Here is a 19,556-nt window from a genome sequence, read left to right on the forward strand (position 1 = left end):
TATAGTATATAAAATAAATAAACACCGTGGTCATCAACATTGTTATATTTGTAAGAAAAATAAACTGGAACTGAGTAAACGTGATTTACTAATAAAACTGACATGAAAGTAACAAGAAAAGCTGAAGGGTCTGTATGAGTGGCAGCCATCTTGGATTGATGTTTGTGAAGGACCGCCCCCTTAACTCAGAAATGTTCGTACTTCCAACTCCAGCTGGAATGCACTTTTAATGAGCTGGTTTATAGTGGAGGTAGATATGTATTTATTATTGTGATATGATGTGGTAAATATTACATTACAACTATTTTTTATGTTTATTTTATTTTGAAACAGCAGCTTTCACACCGCTAGCAGTGTTTGAATCAGCTCTGCTGCATCATCATAGACTTCATGTTCTTTTTTCTTGAAAAATATTTTTATTACATTTTATTCCTCTTAACACAAAACTGCTCAGACACAACAGAGAAAAACAGAGAAAGGGCATGTGGGTACAGCAATCAGAAAATATTATGAAAAAGTGACAAGTAAATGAGTCACCTAAATCAATGAAAACATCAATACCAAACATACACACAGCAAGACTACAAGGTGCTTGTTAGAACAAAGTCACCAAGACCGGCTAGGCTGACCTGGGAAAACCATGAAGCAAGGAGGATGACAGCGTGGGCCCAATATGCTGCAAGTAAGGGTCCCACACCCTATAGAAAGCATCTATTTTAGAGTGAATCATACAAGTGATATATTCACTAGGAACGCAGTCCATAACAATATTGTGCCATGATTTTTTTGTCGGAGCAACATTCTTGATGCAGAAAAGTAGGATGTCTCCTGTGTTTACTATCAGTGATTCGACCATCCGGAAGACCAAGTATCAAGCACAAAGAGTCCATCCGTATTGGGACACCAAAGATAGCAGTCAGATCATTCATGATACTAGACCAGTACTTTTGAAGTTCAACACATGACCAGAGGCAGTGAATATAACTACCAGTCTCAGAATTGCATTTCCAGCAAAGCGGGGAAACATTAGCATCCATTTTGTTCTTGACAACAGGTGTTATATGTGTGTGATGTGCAATTCTGAACTGTATGGATTTGGCACAGTTACATACAGAAATGTTCATGGCCTGAGACCAGACCTCCTGCCAGTCATCATCATATATAACAACCACTAGGTCTCTCTCCCAAGCTTGCTTGGTGGTTTGTGAGCTAAGAGGAGAAACAGAATTCAGAGCTTTGTAAAAAACAATCATGCATTTCTTATTAATCCGTAGAGACAGGGCCTTCACCACCCATGAAGTGGTGTTATTAGTCATTAAGGTGGTGTCTTTAACTATGAAGTCTCTCATTTCTAAGTATCTGTAGAAGTCACCACGATTAAATAAACCAAACTGCTGTTGCAACTGCTGAGAGGATAGTAAAATCTGGCCATGGAATACATCACCTAGCTTCTTCAGCCCTCGGGTGCTCCACACCATAAAGCCCTGATCCCTACAGCCTGGCAGGAAGTCCGGGTTATCAAGAATGGGAGTGAGAGGAGATGATAACTGAGCCCGGCCTTCTAAAGAGCGAATGGATCTCCAGGCTCTGATCGTAGTGAGAGTAACAGGGTTAGAGCAATGTTTTTTAACAGAATCAGGATTATTCATAAACAATACATTCAACAAAGGACAATCCGACTGAGAGGATTCAATATCACGCCAAATTGAGGATGGATCACAGTTGCGCCAGCTTCCAATAACCCGCAGGTGTGACGCCAGTTGGTAAAATCTGAGATTTGGTACATCTAACCCTCCGTCACAACCTGCCATTTGAAGTTTCGTCATCTTGAGACGGGGCTTCCTTTTGTTCCAAATGAAAGAACTTAGCCAGCCCTCAAGCACCTTTATAACCTTGCTGGATAAAAGAATAGGGATCATCTGCAGTGGGTATAGCAGCCTAGGCAGGACATTCATTTTTATAAGAGCAACCCTACCTAGCCAGGAAAGAGGGAGAGGGGCCCAGCAGTCTAAATCTGCCCTTATAGCATCCAACAGGGGGGGGGGGGAGTTGGACTTAAACATCTGACCAAAAGTGGGTGTAACATGCACTCCTAAGTAAATGAAACCGGCAGGAGACCAGTGGAATGGGAAGGGCTCAGCCATATCTGGAAAACACGTTAACGACCCCAGGGGCATAGCCTCAGATTTCGCAAAATTAATTTTATATCTCCCTAAGGGATTGAGGCAGGATCCCTTTTTCAAAAGAGTGATTAAGCATAGACAACAGAGGGTCTAAAAGAATGCCACTAAACTCCTTATAAAACTCACATCCAAATCCATCTGGCCCTGGAGCCTTACCGGACGGCATAAATTTCAAAGCAAATAGCGCTTCTCCTCTAGTAATTGGGGCATTTAGTAATTTTTGATCATCTGTAGCTTTCAGAATCAGAATGGCCACGCCCCTACTGAAAGAAGAATATTAAGTAGCAAAGATGTGCCCCACCCAGCCCCTTTGTAATTTAACATTATCCTTGTCCTCCAGATGAGTCTCCTGGAGAAACGCAATAGAGACATTTTCCTTTTTCAAAAATGACAATACTGCCACCCTCTTCACATCGTATGCGAAGAGGGCATCCTTCACCACCGTCGAGGAGAAATCGCTGTAAAAGATAATCCTGGATCCGTTGTAGATTATCCATCGCCCTCTGCTTGTCTCTGAACGCGTGAAATCATAGCAGCAGTGACCTGGGGCTCCTGTTCTGGTCCGGTTTTGGTGCGAGGGTGTGGTGTGCTCTCTCCAGCTTTATGCGGCCAGCCTTTGTGGTAAGCTCCGTAGCATGCTTGTAGATAGTCTTGGCCAGAGGGCTAAGGTTGTCATCGATAACTTTAATAATGTTAGAAGTCATAACGCTCAGAGCTTTAGCAAGGGCAGGGTCGAGCCCGTCTGCGGTATCAATTCGGTCTGGCCGCCATCTTGTATGTCGTCACCAGGCTCAGGAGAGGCGTCTTTTTTGTCTTTATTTCCTCTGGTTCTTCCCATTTTGGCGAAGGACTGTGGCCAAAATGTTTCTAAGGACACAGCCTGTTATGTTCACAACAAGAAGGTCATGTAATGCCAGGATGTTGTCAGGATAATAGGAAAATTATAATAGGAGAGGCGCAGAGCTCAGCCAAAAGCGTCTGCTCAGCTCACCGCCATCACATGACCCCCTCGACTTCATGTTCTTTAATGTGCCAACAGAATGGATTTGAAAGTTAAAAAAATACATTTGCAAACAAAACTATGATCACTTTCTGACCAATTACAACAATTTATTTTTATTATAATTCAAAAGTTTTGTTTTGTTTTCTATGTGAATCCCAAAATTCTGCTTTCGAATCCATTGTTTGCTCAAACATTAAAGACACAAAATTAACTCCATACATCAGTGAACCTCTGCTGCCACCCACTGGCTTTATTATTGTGTAATTAAGTATAAAGCACAGCCCTAATTTGTCTAATTAACTTTTGCATTAAAAGTTTTTCTAAATTGTTACAGTAAAAGGGGGCGGGGTCTTTTCTGTCAGATCAATAACATCAGAACACTTCTGCAATAATTCTGATAAACAATCACAATACAGAGCTACTTCCTGTTTTCACCAACTTTTAATAAAACTTTATTTAAATCAACAGACAAGCAGTCGGTTTCTACTCTAACCCTCACATCAGGTCACATGTGCTACTGCTTATTGGTCCAGAACTTAACAGGAAGAGAAAGAACAAGGAGAAATGTGGCTCAGCAGAGATCTTTAAAGGAGCAGTCCTACAGTTTTTCTTTAAGGAGACAAGTGAGAAAAACAACATCCTGATACAAACCATGTGGACACTACGTTTCCCTGTGGTTCCACGTTTATTAGCAGGACAATAATAACCAAAGAACAACATGTGAAAACGTGTAGGTTTGTGTCAGGTACAGAACTTGTATCTACATGACCTTCAATGTCCAACAACAATGAAAGTAAAAGGAAAAAGTGGCAACTGTGGAAAAAAATGTTCAACCTTAGAAACACAGACTCCCTTCTTAAGACGAACCAGATGATCCAGACTTGTCAAACAGTTCAGGAACATTCAGGAACTCTGGTTCCTCTGTGATGCAACACGTGACCTGGGAAACGATCAGGGGACAGGGGACAGGCCCTTTAACAGATGAAGGTCAGTTTTCTACTCAAAGTTAAAGTCATAGTCAAAGTCCAGTGAGGTCATGTCAGAGGGGAGGCCCAGGGTTTCAGGAGTGATCTGCATCACCTGATGGTCTGACTCACTAGGTACCCCTTCTTCCAACTGTGAACTTGCGCCCGGGTCCAAGAGCTCCAGGCTCTTCGGGTCACAATCCGCTGATTCAGAGGCTGATTCGGGTTCTGGCTCAGGCTGGTTCTGCCGCTGTTGCCGCCGGGTCTGGTATCTGGTCTGCCGGACCGGGCAGGCAGTAACAGGGGAGGTTTTCTTGCCTCTAGATTTGGGGCTCGGTTTAAGTTTGGGTTCTGGAGTTGATTCAGGGTGGGTCTCTAGATGAGAAAGAGCATCCTGATGTGATTCAGAATGTGCAGCAGGTTCTGCCTGGGGCTGCGGTACTGGTTCTGGCTCGGTCTGTGTGGTGGTTTGGGACTCTGATGCAGAGGTTGAGGAATGGACTACAGCTTCACTGTGAACCTCAAACTGAGCTGATGGAGTCAGCGTAGGTTGAGTTGACTGAGATGTTTCAGATGGAGCCACCTCAGGTGTTGCGCTACAGGTCAAGGACCAAACTGATGAGATCTGAAGTTCAGACTGTGGCTGGTCCTGTGGACTTGTTTGGGAAGTGCTTGGGGCTGATTGTGGAACGGTGTGGACCACCGGTGAAGGTTGAGAAATGGTGTGGACCACCGGTGAAGGTTGAGGAACGGTGTGGACAGGTGAAGGTTGAGGAACAGTGTGAACCGCCGGTGATGGTTGAGTAACGATGTGGACCGCCAGTGATGGTTGAGTAACGATGTGGACCGCCGGTGATGGTTGAGGAACGGTGTGGACCGCCAGTGAAGGTTGAGGAGCGGTGTGGACCACCGGTGATGGTTGAGGAACGGTGTGGACCGCCGGTGAAGGTTGAAGCTGGGTTTGGGCCAGAGGCCAAGGTTGTGGTGCTTCTGGGGCTGGAAGTGAACTGCTGCTACTCTTGTCAGCTTTGGAGTCTGGTCTGGTGATGGAAGGACCTGATTGGCCAACACTGCTGTAGAAGATTCCCAATAATTCTTGAGCTTTGGCTACGCCCTGGTTGGTCTTCATTTTGTCTGACTTCTGAACTCTGTCACTCATGTTCATAAAAGGTGGAGGCTTGACAAATACAGTCAGAGTTTGCTCACTCTCGGGGACACCAGGAGCTGCCACGTCCGACACTATCTTCACCATTGTTGGTTGTGTGGATTTGGGTGCAGATGGAACTGGAGTAGCCACAGAGGGTGGAGGTTTAAAGGCTGGGGTTGCTTCAGTTGTGACAATTTTAGAAACAGTTGGTGCTGGTTGAATCTCAGTTTGTGCCAGTCTGGACACTGGGAATGGCGGTTTAGCCTCAGTAGGTTTCGGTGTAGACAAAGCTGGGACTGGCCCAACTGGTCCAGGTCTGGTCACTGGCAATGGAGGTTTAGGTGAGGACACAGCTGGGACTGGTCCAATTAGTGCAGGTCTGGTCCCTGGCAATGGAGGTTTAGCCTCAGGTGGTTTAGGTGAGGACACAGCTGGGACTGGTCCAATTAGTGCAGGTCTGGTCACTGGGAATGGAGGTTTAGCCTCAGGTGGTTTAGGTGAGGACACAGCTGGGACTGGCCCAATTAGTGCAGGTCTGGTCACTGGCAATAGAGATTTAGCCTCAGAAGGCTTTGGTGTAGACACAGCTGGGATGGGTGCAGCCACTAATGGGGCTGGTTTGCCAATAGGAGGCGCAACTGTGGCTCCCAGCAGTTGATTCTGAGCTGCTATGGCCTTTGTGAAAGGGTCAGAAGAGTCTTTTGGAAGAGGTCCTATTATACCTCCGGGTCTGAGGGAGAGAAAAGTGTTCAGAGGTGCAGGTTTTCCCATCATGTTTGTTTTCTTGAAGAAAGGAGCAGATGCTTTAAGGTTGGGCCGGACCCATCCCCGGTTGGCGCCATTGGACACAAAAGGAGGAGGAGGTACTTCTTGGTTCCCTAGCTTCTCTGCGATTTCCTTAGCGACAGCCATGGTCTTTGCAAAAGAATCCTCTACAGAGGCCGACTTCTTACTCGCCTCTGCTTCATCTTCCTTGGTGAATTCAGCAGCGATTTTCTCGGCAACCTTTGCGAGCGTATTCTCCTTCTTCTTCCACGTGAACTTTCCAAATGTTGCGGGCGTGCTCACAGGAACTGGTTTGCCAGCCTCCTGGCTCTGTTTGCGGAGCTTGGCTCTCATGGCCGGACTGGGCCCACAGAAGATTTTGGGTGGGTCATAGGCCTTTGGTGGAGGTTCAGGCCTGCTGACCTCGGGTTGCCCTGCTGGCTTTTCAAGATCTATGTTTTTAAATGGTTTCCCCTCGCCTCGTTCTCTGTCGTATCTTGATTTGGAATCATATTTGCCGTATTTATACCGATCCTCGTCATTTTTTGGACCATATTTGGGCCTGTCATCATCGTCCCTACGATAGCGGTGGCGAAAGTCATCATCTCTGCTGTATTTGTATCGGTCTGCCCTCTCCTCGTCCCCTTTGCTGTAGCGGTATTTGTCATCCTTCTTGCTCTGTGAAGGCCGCTCCTCTTCCAGACTCTTGGCATTTTTTAAGTCCTCCACCATCTTGCTGCGCTTCAGATTCTCCTCTTCTTCCTCCTTTACTTTACTTTTCTCCTCCTTGTGAGAAGCGTCACCATCATCCTCCTTTTTCTTCTCCTTGTCCTTCTTCTCCTTTTTGTGTTTGGTCTTCTCCTCCTTGTCTTTCCCGCCCTTTTCGTCTTCCTCATGTTTGCGTTTCTTTCCACTCATGTCCAAGGCCAGTCCCGCCTGCCGGTCCAGGTTTCTCCTCTGTTCGTAAAGCGGATTCTCATACATTTGTTTCTGGTGAATAAGACAGGACACAGTGACATAATCATATGAAAAAACACTGCTGTTTATCTCACTGTTAGACAGACTGTTCCAACAGGAAACGGACATTTGTAAACCACTCACTCTCCCACAACAAAGCCCACAGAGACTCCTTAAGACCTTCTATGACTCAGTGGCATCATGGTCTGCTGGGGCAGCAGCATCACAGCTGCGGACAAGAAGAGGCTGCACAGACTGAAAGAAGCCTGAAAGAAGCCTGAAAGAAGCCAGAAAGAAGCCAGAAAGAAGCCAGAAAGAAGCCAGAAAGAAGCCAGAAAGAAGCCAGAAAGAAGCCAGATGTCCCCTGGACCCAGTGGAGGTGATGGGAGAGAGAATGACTTCCATGTGATCATCTCTCCCACTTCCTGCATGATACCATCACAGAACTGGGCAGCTCCTTCATTAACAGACCCTGTACAACAAGCTCTGCTCTCAGTAGACCTCACATAACCACGCCCCTCAGTCCCCTCTACCATGTGCAATAAACTGTACATTTACATACATGCAATATGATCCCATGTTTAATCTTTGTTTATATTGTAAGTATCAAGCCCATACTGTCTATAATGTACATTATATATTCTATTTTTTTTTATAGTCTTAGTGATATATTGTACTTTTTTGGTAATGCATGCTTATTATTTATCATCTTTAGCTTTACTGTCTTTGCTGCTGTAACAATGTAAACGTCCCCACTGCGGGACAAATAAGGACGATCTTATCTTGGAATCAGTGATTTTAAATCACAGCACACAGGAGTTGTTGAGCCACTGCTATTCAAATGTCTTATTTTATGACTGAGGCATTTTAAATCCTTCATTCAGATTGACCTCAGTGACACAAAGTGACTACATGAGGCAGCAGAGGAGCAGCAGCTCCTGTGTCCCTGCAAGGTCAAATCACTGATTTTCTCTGCGGACTTTGGTGTGGTTGAGTGAGTGGTTTACAAACTGAGATATGAACATGCTTGTAGATTTCATTACAAGGCTAAAATCTGTCTCTACTTAGTTTCGTCTGTGAGAAAAAACCCCGAACTGTCCCTTTAAAAGGATACCATACCTTGTATTTCTCGTTGTGAGCGTGTGTGGTGACGTGCTCCTCGGCACAGATGGCGTCTCCGTAAAACTCTTTACACAGCAGACAGAAGAATCCTCTGACGGGCAACAGGAACTCAGAACCTGCAGCGACACACAGACGCAGGCGCCCGTTTGAACCAACGGGGGGTGATAAAATAAACTGTCAATCATGTTTACCTGGTGGACGCCTCCATTTTTAGAACCTGTCAGGACAGGATAGGGTTAGAGAGGCGGCCTCTGGTGGTAAAATACTGAAATGAATTGATAGTGAGGAGAACTGTGGGCTCGAGGAACATGAAAGATAAGACTGGACGTCAGAGATGGTGACCGACAGGAGTTTCCTCTGTAGCTTCATGAGTCTGCAACGTTTTCATTAAGAGACACAAATGGTAGATCCACCTGGAACAACAGTCAACGTCGCTCAGACCAGATCAACGGACAAACAACAGCGTTGTGAAGATGTGAGGAAAGTGCGGTACAAGTACCTTTGGCTGGTTTGGTCAGTTTCTCCTCTGGTGGGACGTTCTTCACGACTTTGGTTGGAGACGTGGCCCAGGGTCGGTCATACGGGTCCAGAGTCTGCGGAGAGAAAAGGGAACGTTAAAGAACAGAAGGACCAGGTCCACAAATCAAACCAAGAGAAATGGATTGAGAGGTTGTGTGTGGGTATTTAAAAAAACACAAACCTTCCGGTGCGATTTGCCTTGCAAGTGCGTGTAAAAGTCAAACATGGAACCAGAGGTGACGTTACAGCTTTTGCACCAGTGGTTTCCAGCGTCGTAGTATTCAAATGGCTCCGGGGGTGGAGTCACAGGAGGCACACCGACAGCCGACTTCTTGTCGGGGGACGTCCCCTGCGATGGCGCCGCCGAAGTCTGCGAGAAAACAAAGACGGAGACGAGTCAACGCCATAAAAACACATCAGTCCAGATTGACAGAGACATGCTCAGGTACAACGCTAAAACTCAGCGTCACGAAATACATGAAGATGATAAAGTTTCTTACCTTCAGCAACGTCCAGCCTCCGACACGAGAAAATCCACCACAAATGTCTAACGATGAATGTCTAACCTAATAAACATCCGTCAAACGTTTACCGTGGTCGTCAGGTAAACGTGATACCGACCCCGTCATTGGCTCATTCACAATAATACCAGCGTCGTCGGAAATGATGTTTTTTTTTTTTTCCTACATTCACTTGCTTCCACCCCACTTCCTCATTTGCCAATGTGGGCGTGGCCTCACAAAGAGAGGGAGGAGCAGTCGGGTGAAGTCCAACTCAAACTGAGTAAATGTAAATATCTACAGTACAAACGGACAAATCCCGACAACACATACATGTGTTTTAAAGATGGTGTTCTTGTCTTCACAGTTAAAACACGGCTCGACAGCGCTGGGTCAAAGGTCATCAAACGTAAACAACTGCACTATGACCACAGTGGCACTACGTGAGGAGACTTCAACTAAACATTTATATTCATTTTACACCTTAGAAGCATGTTTTTGTTTCCACCAGGGCTGCAACCAGTGATTATTTTTATGGTCCATAAAACATTGATCAGTGGGTTTTTTCATATGTTCTCAAATGATTAAGTTTGAATTATTTCTTTGTTTTATGGAGCAGAGAAAACTGAATATATTCACATTTAAGAAGCCGAAAAATGTTGTTGTTTTGTGTTGTTTTTTTATAAACACAACAATGAATCGATTATTGAAAATAGCATTTAATTTAATGATAGTTATTTGTTGCGGCCCTAATTTCCACCCATATCCAAAACAAACTTTTATTTTGAAATTCTGTTTAAAAATACGTATAGGCTTTAATCTTACATCACACACCTCAAGTGTTTTACTGTGAAAATCTATCAACAGGATGTGAAGGCAGAGAGATACTGTCAAGAATCACACCTGAGTAAATGTGCCAACGTCGCCCCCTGCTGCTGCACCGACAGCAACAACACAACAGAGCATAAAGTAATCTGATAGATAATCTGACGCAGTCGTTAAAATAAGTCACAAAGTTCCCTAGCTATAAAATTCGTACAGTAACGGTTGTGTTACCTGCTCCACAGCAGGTGTTTCTACCTTTAACGTGGCGCTGCTGGACGCCGGCCGACCATCTGGACTCCGCTCTGCCTCCCGTTTCTTCTTCTCTGGTGGCGGCGCTGACTCACCCTCGCGGTCCAGCTGGGGTTTAGCGCCCTTGCGGGGCCGATCGCTGGGGCCGATACCGAGGATGAGTGCCACCTTGTCAATCTCACTGCGTTTCTTCTCGGCGGCCTCATGCTCCTTGCGCAGGTTGGCGATCTGAGTCATGACGTCCTCCTGCAGGTGGCTGATCTCCTGCAGCAGAGGGTCTTTGTGACCCTCCTTCTCCCGCCGCTTCTTCCTCAGGAGTTCACCTGAAACACAAACGCATCTGTGAAGACGTCGGGTGGACTTCGGGTGGACGTCGGGTGGACGTCGGGTGGACGTCGGGTGGACTAACCTTGTTGCTTCCTGAGTTGCTCCAGCTCCTTCATCAGATACTCCTTCTTCTTCATCCGGACCTCTCGCTCCTGCTTCAGCTTCTCTCTCTCCTCCAGAACCTGAACACAAGGTGCCTTCCTGTTTTACCTGTCCGTCCACACCTTCTGCTCCTACTGCCTCATAGTGTTACACTTAAAGGGGACATATTATACCCTATTTCCCAAGTTAAAATAGTTCCCTGGTGTCCTAATGAACATGTCAGTGACATGCTTTGGTCAAAATACCATAAGGATGAAGCACCATAGCAGTTCAATAACCCTGCTAAACCCGCCCCTTTCAGAACGCTCGGTTTTGTGCGTGGACCCTTTATATGCAAATGAGACACAGGCAAACACACGCCCACTTCCTCCAGGGGGTTTCTGATTTGTCCTTGTTACTGCGCTCACTCGCTCAGCTCCTGTTCCCTCCGCTCCATTCCTCTCCCCCTCCCTCCACTAGTTCTCTGACAATATCAACATGGCAGCGTGCGCGGAAAACAGCGAGAGTGTCGTCACAGGAAGAGACGTCCGACACAAGGATCAAGCTGAACACTGACCAACTGTAAATCAGTTAAAAACACTTAGGGACAGCACCGCTGATCGCTGCATAAACTGCTGCTGTATGTGACTGTATCAGACTGAGTCTGTGCTCCGGTCATGGAGGACGTACTGAACAAATATGTTTAATTAGGACGTGTCAGAATGGTCAGTTATGACCTCTATTTGACCTTTTCTTAAACATGTGTGTGTTTGTACGTCAGTGAAATACGGTCGCTGACTAAATACGGTGACCGCTGGCCGCAGTCTGATGTGAAGTGGTGCGAACACACAAACACACGTTTGCTGACTTCATCCGGCACATTAGCTTCATATATAAAATCCTCTGAGGCTGGAAGTTTGTGTAAAACACTGTGCTCCACTGTGCAGCCACCAACAGCACACTTGTCCCTCTGCGTTGACATAATACCGCTCTTCCTCCCTCGCCTGCACTCTCGCAGGGACAAGGTGGAGCTAAGGTGGAGCTAAGGTGGAGCTCTCCAAGTAAACTTACAGGTGGGTGGTAACATTCACGGTGAAATGCTCATGCTGCCGTCATAAGCGCAGGGAATTCAACATCGCGTGTTTTATCGCCTATACTTACACTAGGGGGGACCACGAAAACATGACTGAGTATTCTTTATCCACACTTTGGCGACTGGTAGGGCCTCCAGAGTCCCAAATATAAGTATTAAAATGGTTAAAAAGTTGATTTTGCATAATATGTCCCCTTTAAACATGTCCTACCTTTTGTTTCTGGCTCTCGTTGTTCTCCTTCTCGGACACCTTCCGTTCAAGGCTCCCGCGCTTGGCTCCTCCCTTCTCGTTGTCCACTTTCACTGATGCTGGAAATAAAAACACAAAACAAATTTTTATGTTGTGATTGGCGCTGGGTCGGGAGCCACGGGTCACGGGTACCCAGAAGAATTTGAAATGTACATGATTCAAATAACGTGTGAAATCGGGTCATGTGAACTACTGAGTTAAAATATGAAACGACTAAATTAAACCAGGATCTCAAGTCTTTGTGTTGACTTTGAACAGAATCTCATGTTATAAAGAATTCAAGACAAATTTGATGTGATCACATATTTAAGATCACTAATGTTTGCATTCCTTTAATTGTGCTGAAAGATCTGACCTTTGACTACTGGCTCAGGGCCCGGCTGGTGATACGGGTCCTGGTATGGGTCCTGGTACGGCTGAGCGGCGGGGAAGTCTTCATGGGCAGCGGGCGGGGGCAGGCTCATATTAGGGGGCGGGTACATTGGCGGCCACTGCTGGTGCATGTAGGGCATGTAGTTTGCATACTGACTGTATCCTGGTGGGGGGTAGTTGGTCGGCATCATGTTGTGGGGCGGTGGAGGGGGATAGGGGGGCACGGGCACCGCAGTGTGAGGAGGAAGACCAGTGGGGTTAGGGGTTATTGGCGGGGCGTCTTTGTGCGGCGGTGGCACCATAGGAGAATGTTGCTCGCTCTTCATCTCGTTGACATCTTTGTTAGATTTTTGTGAAGTAGACTTCCTGCCAACATTGTCGCTGCTCCAGCTGCCCCCCCGCTTGCGCCCCCTGCTGCGGCTCCTGCTGCTGCTGCTGCTGCTGCTGCTGCTGGAGCTGCTGTGACTCCGCCGCCTGCGGCCTCCGTCAGAGCTGCCAGAGGAGTACTGCCTGCGGCGTACCGGCGTCTTTGGAGCAGGTTTGTTTCCATGTAGACGTTCTTTGGTCCTGGCAGCCATCTTGCTGATCTCGGTGACACCCAGGTCTAGACCTATGGTCTTCAGCAGGTCCTGGATCTTCTCGTACTCCTCCAGTGCTTCTGTATCTGCAGAGCAGGAAGGGTTCGCCACCTGGACTGTGATGTTCTGGTGCGGGCCAATAGTGGGCTGGCTCACGTACCTAATGTCCGGCTCCACTGCGGTAGGAGGAGCCTGGTGGTGAGGCGCGACAATCGGAGGGTGGCCATAGGTCTGATCCATGACAGATTGGGTTTGTGTATAGTCTCCGTACAGTGTATCCTCCGTCACATCTCCATACTGGTCAAGTCCATGGTGTCTGAATGACTCAGACATGGGCGGAGGTTTGGGCTCCTCGCAATCTCCGTACAGAAACTTCTCCTCATCATCGATGTCATCCACTGCCTTCGTATCCGCCTTGGTCCCCATGCCCGTCCCCCCCAAAAGATTCAGGATCTCCTTGATCTCTGTGTCCAAACCGAGACGTTGGGCCATCTGTGGGTCGGATCGCAGCTCCGACAGCAAGGATGCTACCATGTGAGGCTCCATGCCTTTCATTGCATGCAGCAGCTGGTCGGCGATCTGAGACATGCCATCGATGGCTCGGGGAGAGTCGATGCTCTGAAAGACAGGAACAAGCATCATGAGAGGAACTTTGATCCTGGTACGGAATCTAAAACAGCACTGAAGCTAGGCCACCGTCTACGAACACTTCTCTTGCTTAGCAACACAATTGGTTGTTGGACAATAGCATGCAAGAAGAAATTCACTTGAGAATCTCCTACAGAAACTTCTGCAGATATTGACAAACTAACATTTGGCCAAGAATGTCAGGACTTGAAGGTTTGGAGTGTAGACAGTTCTGTCTCAGGGTGCAGCATAATTAGTATATCTGGGTTTCCATTTGGACCCCAAAAAACATGATTTAAAATTTTTCTCATACTTTTAAATCATAACCAGTAAACTGACACAGAAAACCAAATGCCTCGTACAGAACAGAGCTCACGTGTTAGTTCCCTACCCGGACTGATGGTGAGTCCTCGGAGTCATTGCGTTTCTTCAGGATGGATTTTGTGGGTTGGTTCAGTATGTCCTCCATCTCCTTCCTGCGTCGCGCCATCTCCAGCTCTCTGAATTCCCTGTTTTTCTTGTAGCGTTCGTCTCTGCTGCAGCCGCTCGAGCTGCTGCTTGAGCTGCGGCTCTTGTGTCGGCTCTTACTGCGGACGCGACCGGCTGGTTTGCTGAAGCTTCTGCCTCTGCTCCTGCCTCTGGACCTGGACCTGGATTTAGATCTTGACCTGCTAACATGGCGACTTTTGCTCCGTCCTCGGCTCTTGTCCCGGCTCCGATCCGGACTCCGGCTCCGGTCACGGGGCCGACTCTTACTGCGCCCTCTGCTCTTGGCCCTGCTCCGATCTGGACTCTGGCTCTGGCTGCGGCTGCGGGGCCGACTCTTGCTCCGTCCTCGACTCTTGGCCCTGCTCCGATCTGGGCTCTGGCTGCGGCTGCGGGGCCGACTCTTGCTCCGTCCTCGACTCTTGGCCCTGCTCCCGTCTGGACTCCGGCTCGAGCTGCGGGGCCGGCTTTTACTGCGTCCTTGGCTCTTTGCACGACTCCTGTCTGGACTCTGGCTTTGGCTGCGAGGCCGACTCTTACTCCGACCTTGACTCTTGGCCCGGCTCTGCTCAGGTCGAGCAGGGAAGTCTCTGTAAAGACAGTCCGGCGTTCAGTCAGTGACTCAAACTAAAGCTTCAAAGATTGTTTGTCAAGCTCCTTAAATACAGTCAATAACAATATTGATAATAATGATCGATAAAGTTCACTAAAACATCCTGTAGCACCTCTGAGAGGCTGCAGCAGGAGGTCAATTTTAACCTTTTTATTCTTAAAGTGTACCTGTCATGAGAGTGTGAAGGGGTGGAGCCAGACTTTGACGTCAACTCATTACCAACAGTGATGACCAGATTGTGGTCAAGGGGTACGGACTTGTGTGGCGACAGCGACCTCTGCAACAGATCATCGTAAAAAATTAACAAACCATCAAGAGGAACATTAGAGAATGAATGAATGAATGAATGAATGAATGAATTAATTAATTAATGTCTCTACAGACACTGAAAGACCTCAGGTGTGTTTACATGATCAGATCTTGGTCAGGATCATGTCGAGGTAAGGTTGAAGAGTTCAGGCTAAGATCAGGTTCAGTTCGTAGTCTGGTTGAGTTCAGGCTAAGTTCAGGTTTTGGTGATTAATCTGCATGAGCGCGTGCACATGACTTTCCAAAGTCGTTTACGAAATGAAAGAAATCCTGAATACCCCTGAAACCAGTTGAGGGTTTAAATCAAACACATTGTTATGATCCTTAATTATTGTAAACATGAATGAACTCCATTCATAAATCTTACAATTTATCTTTTCTATGACAAGATCTTCATTTAACAATGAAAATTCAATTTATTTTCAAAGCATAATAAAGCACGGGGTGAATTCTTTAAATCGGCATCATTCACATCCACGGTGAGTGGACCTGTTACCGGAAAACACGTCCTGTAACAGTAGACTTGACTTCAGGATGGATTTTGCTCTAGTGAACAACCGGAGACAATCTAGCAGGAAAACAACCAAAACCTCACAAAACAAACTTTACGTCACTCCCACGTCAGTAGCGTTTAAAATGAGCGTTAGGTTTTCGGCTTTGATTCTACAACTCTGACAAACACGGACGACAAAAAGTGTGAGGGTTTTGAATGAGGTTTGGTTTACACCGCAGCGCCTCGCTCACCTCTCTCGGTGGACCGCCGGGCCAGTACTCGGCGCCTCGGTGGCTTCCAGACCCGGGGGAAGGGTGCCTCCTGCGCGGCGGGGAGCGGCGGTAGGGGTCCACGATACCTTGCTCGTGGAAGCCATGCTGGTACGGAGGTTTGGGCCGGTTCCGGTCGTCTCTGTAGTCCGGGCCTGGGTAAGGCCGCGGTCCTCGTCCCTCGAAAGACGGCGGGTAGTTTCCTCTCGGCGGAGGCCGACCACGGTACATGCTCTCCCACAGATGTGGCGCGGCTCCCCGCGGTCATACACCAGAAGTGTCCGGGGACGACGGTGGTGACGATGAAGAGCAGTTTATAAACAAAGGCGTTTATTTGATCCAGTCGTTTTTGCAGCGGAGGATAAATGTGTTGTGTCTGTGAGCGGAGTCACGCTTCTTCTTCACACACAAATAAACACGAGTGAGGCTCATGCTGCCCCCCACAGGGACGCCACGGCACTGCGTCTCCCTCTGGTTTCATTTTATAAATGAATAAAAACATAATCTAGTTTATTAGTATTATTATCATCATATAAGTTAAAAATAATATTAAAGGTTTGTCTATGATGTCTATGATTAGAAGGAGCAGCCGTTTTGTTCTTTCTTTTTTGGCCTGTTTTCATTTTTTTTCTAACATTTTTAACAACAACAAATTCCAAAATATAAAACTGTGTCACCACTAAGTATTTAATTAATTTTTAATTTGGCCATAAACAACATCCCCACAAAATGTCATTCTTAGTTTCTGCTGAAAAAACAACAACAAACAAACAAAAACCACGTCTAACCACGATAGATTAAATTATGCGGAAATGTTTTTCTTAATCATTTTGACAAAAGACAGAAACAAACTTCCATAAATGAAATAAGTGCAATTATTAATATAGTTATTGTCATAAATATAAGAACTACAGTCATTTATTGTGACTCCTGTGATGATGAGGCTCCTCCCAGTTTTCCTGATCACACACAATCCAGTGTGTCCTGGTTTTAATCTGGTCCAGACCTTCAGGGACATCAGGATAACCCAACATTTATCTTTATTTTTATGAACACGTCAGAGTGAAGAATCCTGAAGAAACGGAAATGTTTTTGTTTATTTGTTGTTATTGTTTGTTTTAAATGAAACTCAACTATTGAAAAGATGAAAATAAAAAGATGCAATACGTCAATTTCTTAAATGTATAAAATTATGAATTTATTTTTTACATTTTTACATTTACATAAACATGGACAATGACAGGAAACATTGTGGATTATGCAGATTTCCATCGTTACAATAAAAACAAACGCACAGTGCGTTCCATTTATCGTCAGAATTCCAAGATGGCTGCCACTGTATGAACTCTGCTCGTTTTACCGTTGATTTCACTTCAATCGCGATTATTCACAGTAAATCAGTCGAACACTTTGTTGCTAATAACAGCGAGGCAACGTCGGCGTCGCCCCGGATGTTTGACGGAACATTCCAGACTCCGATTTGATAAAAGAGTCAAATCTTGGGAGAACGTCCTGAATGAGCTCATGAGGAGAACGTTCGCAATCACTTCTCCCAAACGTTTCCCGACATTTGTCTCCGGCGGGACAGTGGACATGATTCTGTGGACTATCCCATCGATCGGTTAGTGACATTTATTGTTTCCATGACGTCACAGCTAATGAGCATCTAGTCTGGTCAAAAGGGGGCGGGTCTAGAGAAAACGACTGGGGGGACAACTGTTCAGTGGGCAGGGCAATATGAGTTTAATGTGACATTGCAATAAAGATATTCGTGATGATATTTCACAGAATTTAAAAAAGTAAAAGTGTTTGTTTTGATATGAAATGATATACATATATTACTATAATACATAATTATACATATTTAGCATTATATTCAATGTTTTTATTAGAACATGACGTGATATTAAACATTTTACATCAAAGAAATGTTAAAACCTTTGACTTAAAGGTTGCCAACGATGTTTTCTTTGATGTAAAAAGTGACGTCAAATTAATGTCATGAGATCAGTGAACGTCTGTTTGTTCAGAACTGAACAACTGTTAACAGGACGTCACGTATTTGTATTTAATCTTTTATTTATGGAGCTTTTCCACGTCACAGTCCTGGCACAGAGCGACTCGGTGATAGAACCTGGTCCTGCAGTTTGTTTTAGTTCCTGCGCTAACGAGGTTCAGCTGAGCCGATACTAAAATGTGATGTCAACAGACTGCACGTCACTGATTGGTCAGAGAGTGTCGTTACTGAAGAGTCATGAGCGCGACGTCCGAAACAAGAATCAAAGGCAACAATGTCCAACTGTAGATCAAAGTTAAAAAGACTTAAAAATCCTGAAAACGTGTTCATCTCCAACATTTAGCAAAGCAAATGTGTAAAATGTCAATCTTTAACAGAGGAATCTGGTGTATTTCTGCTGAAAGTCGGCCATCATGACCACGTTCACTGGTATTTCAGTTCAGTGACTGAAGGACTGAACCATTCTGTCAACAAATCTGAACTAATGATTCACTTTCATCCAAAACAACTGCTTTACAAGTCACTAGTTTGTGTTTGTGTTGCAGAGAAAACCATGTCACCACAGTGAGATGATGACTCCGCCCACACAGAAGAGGAGCTATGAAGCCATTTTGTTGTTATTGTTGTTACTTTTGTTTCCGTTTCTACCGATTGTGCAAGTTCTCCCACTTAAAATGATGACAGAGGTCTGTAATTTTCATCATAGGTTCAAATGTGAGAGACAGAATGTGAAAAAAAATCCTGGAAATCACATTGTAGGATTTTTAAAGAATGTATTTGTAAATTATGGTTGAAAATAAGTATTTGGTCACCTACAAACAAGAAAGATCTCTGGTTCTCACAGACCTGTAACTTATTCTTTAAGAAGCTCTTCTGTCCTCCACTCGTTACCTGTATTAATGGCACCTGTTTGAACTCGTTATCTGTATAAAAGACACTTGTCCACAGCCTCAAACAGTCAGACTCCAAACTCCACCATGGTCAAGACCAAAGAGCTGTCGAAGGACACCAGGAACAAAATTGTAGACCTGCACCAGGCTGGGAAGAGTGAATCTACCATAGGCAAGCAGCTTGGTGTGAATAAATCAAGCAAAAGCAATTATTAGAAAATGTTAGACATACAAGACCATTGATAATCTCCCTCGATCTGTGGCTCCACGCAAGATCTCATCCCATGGGGTCAAAATGATCATGAGAACGGTGAGCAAAAATCCCACAACTACACGGGGGGACCTGGTGAAGGACCTGCAGAGAGCTGGGACCAAAGTAACAAAGGTTACCATCAGTAACACACTACGCCAACAGGGAATCAAATCCTGCAGTGCCAGACGTGTCCCCCTGCTTAAGCCAGTACTTGTCCAGGCCCTTCTGAAGTTTGCCAGAGAGCATATGGATGATCCAGAAGAGGATTGGGAGAATGTCATGTGGTCAGATGAAACCAAAATAGAACTTTTTGGTACAAACTCAACTTGTCGTGTTTGGAGGAAGAAGAATGCTGAGTTGCATCCCAAGAACACCAAACCTACTGTGAAGCATGGGGGTGGAAACATCATGCTTTGGGGCTGTTTTTCTGAAAGGGGGCAGGACGACTGATCCGTGTTAAGGAAAGAATGAATGGGGCCATGTATCGTGAGATTTTGAGCACACCGCTTGGGCAACGAAGGAGTGGCTCCGTGAGAAGCATTTCAAGGTCCTGGAATGGCCTAGCCAGTCTCCAGACCTCAACCCCATAGAAAATCTGTGGAGGGAGTTGAAAGTCCGTGTTGCTGGCGACAGCACCAAAACATCACTTCTCTAGAGGAGATC

At 45.8% G+C, this 19,556-nt stretch overlaps 1 protein-coding gene across 1 annotated transcript; it reads right to left on the reverse strand.

Annotated features, from left to right (window-relative positions):
- Positions 1 to 3,608: 3,608 nt before the first annotated feature.
- On the reverse strand, positions 3,609 to 16,178 carry znf318 (zinc finger protein 318). The gene is made up of 11 exons (XM_058650948.1): positions 15,716 to 16,178; positions 14,830 to 14,939; positions 13,955 to 14,639; positions 12,342 to 13,554; positions 11,948 to 12,045; positions 10,645 to 10,744; positions 10,242 to 10,558; positions 8,843 to 9,031; positions 8,642 to 8,735; positions 8,140 to 8,258; positions 3,609 to 7,053 (listed from the first exon to the last, which is right to left on the reverse strand). The coding sequence occupies exons 1-11, from the start codon at positions 15,962 to 15,964 to the stop codon at positions 4,183 to 4,185; spliced, it is 6,045 nt and encodes a 2,014-aa protein (XP_058506931.1). The 5' UTR covers positions 15,965 to 16,178; the 3' UTR covers positions 3,609 to 4,182.
- Between the last annotated feature and the right edge of the window lie 3,378 nt (positions 16,179 to 19,556).

This window comes from Solea solea, chromosome 15 (assembly GCF_958295425.1).
Source record: "Solea solea chromosome 15, fSolSol10.1, whole genome shotgun sequence".
Taxonomy (NCBI): Eukaryota; Metazoa; Chordata; class Actinopteri; order Pleuronectiformes; family Soleidae; genus Solea; species Solea solea.